This window comes from Chrysoperla carnea, chromosome 2 (genome assembly GCF_905475395.1).
Source record: "Chrysoperla carnea chromosome 2, inChrCarn1.1, whole genome shotgun sequence".
NCBI classification, from domain to species: domain Eukaryota; kingdom Metazoa; phylum Arthropoda; class Insecta; order Neuroptera; family Chrysopidae; genus Chrysoperla; species Chrysoperla carnea.
Genome location: NC_058338.1, coordinates 66,984,307 through 66,994,017, shown reverse-complemented (window position 1 = coordinate 66,994,017; position 9,711 = coordinate 66,984,307). Strand labels below are relative to the sequence as shown.

The window sequence follows — 9,711 nt, the reverse complement described above, 5'->3', positions numbered from 1 at the left end:
TTTATAGTGTACTTAAGACGTAAAAAGTGAGGTCGAGTTCGTAAATGAGCAACAGGTCAATTGGGTTTTGGGTCCGTAGGACCCATTTTGTAAACCGTTAGAGATAGAACAAATGTTTAAATGTAAAAAATGTTCCTTATCAAACAAAAAATATACAACTTTTGTTTGAAACATTTTTTCGTAAACATCACTGTTTACCCACGAGGGCGCTAATTAGATGAAAATTTTGTAGTATGTATTAATATGGGAATATCAGTTATGTGTGTGTGGCTATTTAAGAGTGGAAATCTTTCTTAATTTACGTGACGTCAAAAAACAAACGATTGCGTCATCAAAACTATCTATACATGGTATTTCAACAATTAACTCAGTTAATTGTTTGTTTTCACTTGTTTTAGAATATGTTGTTTCCTTTGCCTTCAATCGTATTTACATTTATTATGAAAGTTATAGAGGATAAAATTCTCTACAAGTATTTCGCCTGGAAACCTGGAACCTCTTTTATGCGTTGCAGCGTTTTTGAAATAGAGGTTGCAGAAAATAGAGGTTACAGCGCTCAGCTATACGTATGCGTATTATATACATACGTACGTTTATAAACTTCATGATTTAACATTTATATATTTAAACCAGATGTAACATTTAAATGCCTTCATTAATTAATTACATTAAATAATTTCATTAATAAAGACTATTAAGGTGTTAAACACAATAAAAAACGTAAATTTGCCGAAAATTTCCAGCTAATAACCGAACCACCTTAATTAATAAAACAAAGTTTTTGTCATTTTTTGTCATGGAAATGACCCTAAATAAAAATAAAAAATCTACTAAAGGTTGGTATGACTTTTAACTGTAAGTTTTTAATTTAACTGACAAATTTGATTTTATTTATGCTTCTTTAGTCTGCTTTTTACTGTTTTTTTAGTAAAATCGAATCAAAAAATATATATTTCGAAAAAATTTAATAACTACGATAATTCTGTAACCAATGCCACGTTTACGTAATAAAATTTTATCGAACTCAGAATCGATAAATGATTCTTCTATCGAAACTTTTACACCGGACAGTAAGTATATGATTTCTGTTTACAGGGGTCTTATTTCTAACAAAAAATTTTACTTTTTAGAAAATAAAAGAAAAACTCGAAAACAAAGTGAAAATGAAGATTTATTTAGTATTTCTAAATTAAAAAATGAGGAACAAATGCTAACTGATGAATCCATTGAATTTGTATCTTTAATATCACCTGATATAAAAACAACAACAGAAAGTGAAGAAGAAATACCAACGAAAAATATTTCAAAACGTATTAACAAAACAAAAAATTCAGATACTGAAAAAGAAAATGAACAGAAAACTCTTAAAACGAGAAATAATCGTAAATCAATGCCAAATAATACAGAAATTCAAAATTCTGATGGTGAGACGAATCTACGGCAATTAAGAAGTAGAAAATCCATGTCGAAAGTAGATACAACAGAAGATAGTGGTACATCGAAGAAGAAACGTTCTATGGTATCTAAAAAAAGTAATAAAAAAAATTTAAACAGTTCAAACTCGGATGAAAATAATGAAAATGATATTATTATTAAAAAAACGAGAAAAGGTAGAAAGTCATTTATTAATAAAGAGGAAAATTTAAGTTCAACATTAAGTAAAGTAAATAAAACGCCAAATTCAAACAAGCAGGCAGAAAATAATCATGTTGATTCCAATTCAGATACGGAAATGAACAAAACTGGATCTAAAAAAGACAAAAAATCTATTCGAAATAGATTTGAAACAGTTCTGGATGGTGAAACTTCACAGTCGGAAAATAATATAAAAGAAGTATCAAAACGAACAAAATCAAAAAGATCTACACGAACTAATGAAGTTGTACAAAAGTCTGAAAATTCAATTTTAAAGCCAGATCAAGAAATTAACATAGAAATGAATCGAGGTAAATCGAAAGTTCGTCGAAAATCTACACGAGCTCAGGAAATTTCAATTCCTGCAGTCGAAGATTTGATTACGGACGATGAAGATAAAAAAATTGTTGAAGAATCGAAGTCCATTAAATCAAAAGTAAATCGGAGATCTACACGAGCTCATGAAAATTCCTTTGAAGCAGTTAAAGAATTAAATCCTGACCGTGAAAATTCCAAGTCAAAAAACCAAGAAATTCGCATGGAAATAAATCGGACAAATGAACCCGAAGATAAGCCTGAAAATTCAATTTTAAAGCCGGATCAAGAAATTAATATAGAAATGAATCGAGGTAGATCGAAAGTTCGTCGAAAATCTACACGAGCTCAGGAAAATTCAGTTTCTGCCGTCGAAGATTTGATTACTGATGATGAAGATCAAAAAATTGTTGAAGAAACGAAGCCTATTAAATCAAAAGTGATTCGGAGATCTACACGAGCTCATGAAAATTCCTTTGAAGCGGTTAAAGGTTTGAACCCTGACAGCGAAAACCCCAAGTCAAAAGACCAAGAAATTCGAAAGGAAATGAATCGGAGTGTATCTAAAGTGAATGTAAGATTGACACGAGCTCATGAAGATTATCCTGAAAGGTTCAAAGATTTAACTGACAGCGAAGATCAAGAAATTGACGTGAAAATAAATCAAACTAAATCAAAAGTGAATCGCAGATCTACACGAGCTCATGAAAATTCTTTCGAAGCGGTCAAAGATTTAATTATTGACAGAGAAGATTCTAAAGATCAAGAAATTAATATGGAAAAGAATCGGACATCGTCACGAAGTAATGAAAGCTCTTTTGAAGCGGCCAAAGGTCTAAATACTGACAGCGCTGATATTAAAGATCAAGAAATTGATATGGAAAAGAATGAGAGTAAATTAAAAGTGCAGAATCGAAGATCTACACGAAGTAATGGAAATTCATTTGAGGCAATTAACGATTTAGTCACTAACAGCGAAAATTCTAAGTCGGAATATCAGATAATTGATGTAGAAATGAATCAGAGTATATCAAAAAAGGATCGTAGCTCTGAACAAATTCATGAAAATTCATTGGAAGCAGTTGAAGACCTGGTTACTGATAGCGAAAATCCGAAGTCAGAAGAAAGTTATGTGAGCATGAACCGAAGTAAATCCAGAACAGATCGAAGATCCACACGAATTCATGAAAGTTCATTTGAAGTAGTCAGAGGTTTGGTTACTAATAACGAAGATCCAAAATCAGAAGAAAGTGATGTGGACATGAATCGTAGTAAATCCAGAACAGATCGAAGATCTACTCGAATTCATGAAAACTCATTTGAAGTAGTCAAAGATTTGATTACTGAAAATAATGATACAACTTTTTCACCCAAATCACCGAAATTCCAATATCAAGATACATTTACGCCAACCATCAGCGGACGAAGCATGAGAAAATCCAAATATGAGACAAGTACACCCGCAAGAGCATTACTTTCAAAATCACTCACACAAAAAGTCAATTTAAATCAAACACCGCAAAATATAAGCTTAATTGATTTGACTAATTTTACGCCACGAAGTATTATTAAAAAAACTGCGAGAACAGTAAAAAATTCACCAAAATCAATGGAGAAAAAAGATATGAAATCACAAATTACTTTACGCAAAAAACGTTCAATTTCCGAATCAGATTTAACAAGTGCAAGAAAATCAAGGGTTACATTTCATCCAAATACGTCTGTGTTTCATATGGACTCTCTTGATTCAACTTTAGATGATTCAGAAATATCACTTAATATACATTCGACAAGTTTAGTTAAAGAGAGTACGTCAAAGAAAAGTGTCGGTAAGTATTTGTTTTTATTTTTTAACCCCCGAACCAAAAAAGGGGTGTTATAAGTTTGACCGGTGTGAGTGTGTCTGTCTGTCTGTGGCATCGTAGCGCATAAACGGAAAACCGCTTTTGATTATTTGTTTCCTTTAATTTAATGGAGAATGTTCTTAGCTATACAGCTACACGGAATAGTTGAAACAGTTCAAAATGAACCGTTAGTTTTGGCAATCGTTTTGGAACGGTTTTTTTCTCTATAGTCGGGCAAAATATGATTTTCATTTTTGATTCAATTATCGTTTTATTTGAATATGGTTTCAAAGAATATTCAATAATTTCAAGCTTATCGTGCAATTGGAAATTTTGCGGCTCACCGGAAAGAGTAAATCCCGGCTATAAAAATTTTCTTGGAGATAAAATTTTTAAAGAACAGTTCTCAAATTTACAATTGTTATGAAATGAATGTCAATTAGTTTGTTGAATAAAAAATCATCATCAATTTTCACCAAGAAAACTTTTTTAAAAACTATGTATAATTAATTTAAATCAATAAAATATAGAAAAGAATTCACAGATTACAAACGTTATTTAGGCACAGTGTGCTATGTTGCTAATAATTTGTAAAATTTGTTCAATGTATTTCTACTCAAATTGAAATTTTATTCTTTTCTTATTCCAGATTTTGTCTCAATAAATCCATTAAATGATACTTACGATATGGAAGCATTTGAGAATCAATCTGCAGATGCTATTGAAGGTAAGTATATAAAAAATTGATTAATAAAAAGCGTCTCAAAATGGAGTGATACTGGCATTGTAAAAGATAAAGAATGATACTATTTTTCAATTCCCGAATTGAAAAATAGTATCCCAGAAGATTGAGAGAATATTTTAAATCAGAAAGTTATTCTTTATAAAATAACGTACAATTTTTATCCAAAACATTTTTCCATAAACTTAATACATATTTTGTTTCAAACATTAACTTTGAGACACGCTTTATTTAGGAAATTGTTAATATCATAATTTTTGTTATATAAGAAAATTCATCGACAGGTGCGCATTTATCGATTAAATCAAACGAAGAAATAGATGGCGTTTGTAAATTAAATGAAACATTCACACCAGAGGAAGGTACATCTTTTGAGATTGATCAAATTAAATATTTAATAACCATTTTTGTTTTATTTTTTATAGATAAGGTTAAAGTTCGTGAATTATCCAAGAGGATCAAAATTCATGAAAAACAACCACTTGTTACTGATTGCTGTACTAAAAGTAATTATACTCCTTTCTATTTATATTATTTTTACTATTTTTTCCTGTTTTGACTAAAACTGTTTGGGTGTGTTGGGGGAAATCATTTGCCAAATCTGAAACTTCTATGGGTGCTAATTGCACCTGTATATGCCTATACAGAAGTTAAGTGTACAATGTTCATACGGACTCGTTATCTTAGGAAAACTCCCGGTGGTAAAAAATAATGTTGTAGCAGTGACAAAAATTATTCAAAATACTGAAAAACAATTTTAAAATAAAAACAAAGTGTAAAGTTTAAAGAGATTTTCCAGATAAAATTTTTTGTAAATAATCTATCTTTCATGCTAATGCAAATTAGCAAAAATTTCAGTGTTGCAAATCAGGAAAGTGAGGAATTATCAGGAAATACAATTTACCCAAACTTTTGATTGTTATTTTAATTTTGTTGAAATGTCGCAATTAAGGTAGTTTTAGATTTAGGGTTGAAATTATTTGTACCATATTTTCAACTTTGATGATGAATTTTGTTATAACTTCATAAATGTAGACGGAAAATAAGAAAACAATTTTCGATACCTGGCTTTTCAATAATCGATATTTTGAAAATTACTCCATATATCGAAAAATTCCTAGATTAGTCGGGCACAACGGTTTTTTTTTTTCCTATAATTTATTGAGGTTTTAACTTAATTTAAATAGTATTTTTATTTCCGCCGACTAATTTTACCGTTTTACCATAAAACCAATGTTAATTATGCCTACTTTCGAACTAATTTATTTACTTAAATAATCGGGCAAACCCCCCCCCCCCCCCCGTCTAAAATTTTCAGATTCCTTAATTATATTTAAAATAGTTATCACTTTCTGATCGATAAGGATTCCGATTAACTTTGTTAATTGAAATTTTATTTTCCAGGAAAAGTTTTTAAGAAAACTCCAAAACGTTTAATACACTCCAGTGTTGGTAGCGGTTTAAAAAGTGAGACCTGTTTAATTTGAAAAATAATTCCTTAATTTAAAAAATTTGTTCGAAATTGATCGTTTATTTTTCTCTATTTTTAGAAATTAGTAATGAAGAAAAAACCCCCGCCAAAACCGGTACAAATAATTTGCAAAGTAAGTAAATAGTATTTGTGATTTATTTTTTAATATTAGAGAAAATCTGTTTTCTAAACCTGTATATAAAGGGGATTTTAAGAAATAAAATTGCCAATTTTCTTTGCTAAGTTCACTTTATTTTTTAATATTTTAATAATTTAAAATATATTGACATATCATCTCTCTAAAGCTTTCTACAATTCAAGTGTACATTAAACTTAATCTTGTTTTAGGAAATATCAAAGCGGCACTAGACAATAATGGATTGGTAATTAACAAAAACGATACTGTAAATTCATTGAAAAAAACTCCATCTACTTCCATTAAGAATCAACAGCCTACACCTAAAAGAGGTACAAGTGTAAAAAAAATGCCTGATTTCGCTTCAATACATAAAAGAAATTTTGAAAAAATGGAATCGTTAGTTGAAAATGTGAAAAAACGTGCGGACCGAGCAAAACAATTATTTTCAATTGCATCTGAAGCAGGTAATGCATTTTGAAAATTTTATTGCATGCAATTTTTTCTTATTTAAATTTTAAAATATTGCAAATTTTCAGGTCATAAAGATAATTCAACTAATAATCATAATAAACCAACACGACTTCCAGTTCCAGCAAATAGGCTTGTTGCAACCACTGCTACAGTTAAAACACCAAGTAAGGAAAATACTCCAGCGAAAGCAAACTTAAAAAATACTCCTGGAAAAGCAATCATTAAAAAAACCCCAGGAAAACCAGCAAATAGGTTCGGTTTTGGTTTACAAAACGCCAAGGACAAGAAAGAATTATTAAAAGAAGAAGTGAAGAAAAAACAAGTAATTCGAGGGGATTTAGGAACATTGAGACAAAAAGATAGGCAATATATTAAAGGAGTACGATCAAATCGACGATTTGATCTTTTAATGCAATCGCGTGATTGTAAATAAATTAAGTTTTTATTTTATTTTTCTTTATATTATATTTTGTATAGTTTTAATTTGTGTGTGTTGAAGTTAACAATTGATTCTTAATTTGTATGACAACTAAAAATTTTAATAACAGTTCAATAGTTTTATTAAAAAAATTTGGCGTGGTTATTATTTACACTATTTCCTTTAAATCCTTAAGCTTCTATCCCTTAAGAAAATCGAGATTAAAGAAAAATATTCTAGAAAGTTCAGATATTTGTATACTATATTTATCAACTTCAAGAGTATTCTGTGTATAAAAACAAATACAATAAATGTTCAAAATTTTACAAATACAATAAGTGTTCAAAACTTTTGGACTTTTTAGACCAGGCGAGGAAATTAAGGCCAATATTCAATATTTTATTTTTACAAAAGTGACTAGAAGGAAGGAGTTCGGATAAATAGTTCAATGCTAAATCCGTAAAATGTGTTTTTAAATACAAATTTAAATAGTTGGGACTGAGAAGTCCTGCTAGTAGCGCACCAAGGAAATAAACCTGGTAGCTAATGAGTGCGGAGTGAATGAAAAAAAGATAACACGCAGTTATAAGAATTTTTGTTCTTTGAGTTTGAATTTCTTTGGTAATATAGGTATGTCCAAATCAGAAAGAAATTTTTTTTTGTTTTTTCGATACATGATTTTTGGGATTTGGCGATAAGTACCAAATAATTCAATTTGTATTATCTATTTTGGAATATACAGGGCGGTCGCCGAGGAATTCGAAATACTTCGTAAGTGAATTCAATGATTATAATTTTCATCTAATGTGATTCTATTTATTTTTCCTGAATATGGAGAGCCGCAAGTGGCAACAAGACCTTGCATATGAAAAACGCTGATAGCTAAAATACGAAATACAAAAACCAAACAATTATTTTTGAAATTTTATTCCGCAATAATGGAGTACAAACAAGTATTGCTTAAGGTAGTACCAGCATGAAATCACTTTTCGACAGATTTGGCCGAATTTTTTTTCTCGGGTTTATAATAGCTTTATTTATGAATTCCTAAAATTTCATAATTTTTGACCGTTTAGATCGCGAGATATTTAAAAACAAAGTTCGCGATTTTGAGGGTCATGTCCCATTTAAAGCATGTAAAATGTCCGGTCTCTCCAACTATTTTTTATGATATTATTATATATTGAAGAAAAAGTAGAAAAAAATGTTTATACAATAAAATTCTAAAAAAAAAATTTAGAAATTAATTTTCACTTTCGAGATATTAATTTTGACGTAAATTGATCGAAATTGGGACGTTGGCATAATTATTTCCCATTTTAAACGGTCAAAATTTCTGAAACTTTGGGAATTAATAGTAAGCATTATTAAATTCTTAAATTTAATTTTTCATTAAATTGTGTCGAAAAAAAAATTGTACCATTGCTTTAACATAGAAACTGCAAATACCATGCTGGTACTACCTTAAGTACTATTTGTGTACAAAGCAAAGTTGTATCTGTAGAGTCTGTAAATTCTTCACTGTTGTATTTCATTTATGACGTAGTGTTCATGAAGATGGCTTTGTGATTTGAGGATTTTGTGATGTTGAACAATTCGATTATGTAAAGTATTCCAGAACCAGAAGAAACACCAAATCAAAATGTTGACGGATGATGCATTTTGAAACAGTTTATATGAATCACAGAATGATGTCATATTGTGGAGTATGATGAATCAACTCACTAAATCTAGACAAAAAGATGGATGCTGCGACAAGTTCTTTATAGAGTTATTGAAATAAATACCACAATATTCGAAATAAAATTGTATATAATAAGAAATTCTATTTAAAAAATACAATTATAAAACATACAATACAACGGACTTACATGTCGCTAAATATCGATATTGCGATTGCAACGCAATCATCGTCAGTAGCAAAATTTATTCATTTTGCGTTGCAATCGAATTATCGATATTTAGCGACATGTAAGTCCGTTGTATGTTTTTATACCATGTATATATGAAATATACATAGTATATTAAGTTTAATCCCAAGTTTATAACGCTTAAAAATATTGATGCTACGAAAAAAATTTTGGTATAGGTGTTCATAGAATCATCTAATTAGTCCATTTCCGGTTGTCCGTCCGTCCGTCCGTCTGTGGACACGATAACTCAAAAACGAAAAAAGATATCAAGCTGAAATTTTTACAGTGTACTCAGGACGTAAAAAGTGAGGTCGAGTTCGTAAATGAGCAACATAGGTCAATTGGCTCTTGGGTCCGTAGGACCCATCTTGTAAACCGTTAGAGATAGAACAAAAGTTTAAATGTAAAAAATGTTCCTTATCAAAATATAAACAACTTTTGTTTGAAACATTTTTTTGTAAACATCATTGTTTACCCGTGAGGGCGCAAATTAGGCGTAAACTGTATAGTATGTATTATATAAATTGTATATTATGTATATGCGATGTGATAGAGTAATCAACACTATTTATGCATGGTATCTCAACAATTAACTCATTCAATTGTTTGTTTTCACTTGTTTAATTAATTGTATTTTTTAAATAGAATTTCTTAATATACAATTATTTCGAGTATCGTGGTATTTATTTCAATAACTATGTCTCAACTCGAAGTCAACAAGAATTCATCCTTAAATTTTTTTTATAGAGGTTAAACTTAACAA

The 9,711-nt window shown here is 29.6% G+C and overlaps 1 protein-coding gene across 1 annotated transcript; it reads left to right on the top strand.

The window, feature by feature from the left end:
* Window positions 1-991: 991 nt before the first annotated feature.
* Window positions 992-7,050, top strand: LOC123292864 (general transcriptional corepressor trfA). Its single transcript, XM_044873577.1, has 9 exons — window positions 992-1,070; window positions 1,131-3,779; window positions 4,444-4,521; window positions 4,806-4,898; window positions 4,962-5,042; window positions 5,941-6,003; window positions 6,087-6,140; window positions 6,356-6,610; window positions 6,683-7,050. Exons 1-9 carry the CDS (start codon window positions 992-994, stop codon window positions 7,048-7,050), a joined length of 3,720 nt encoding a protein of 1,239 aa, XP_044729512.1.
* The last annotated feature ends 2,661 nt before the right edge of the window (window positions 7,051-9,711 follow it).

Coding starts and splice junctions, on each gene's coding strand:
- LOC123292864 (XM_044873577.1), top strand. CDS start 992: ATGCCACGTTTACGTAATAAAATTTTATCGAACTCAGAATCGATAAAT. Junction 1,071..1,130: donor CGAAACTTTTACACCGGACA/GTAAGTATATGA, acceptor TTTACTTTTTAG/AAAATAAAAGAAAAACTCGA. Junction 4,899..4,961: donor AACATTCACACCAGAGGAAG/GTACATCTTTTG, acceptor TATTTTTTATAG/ATAAGGTTAAAGTTCGTGAA.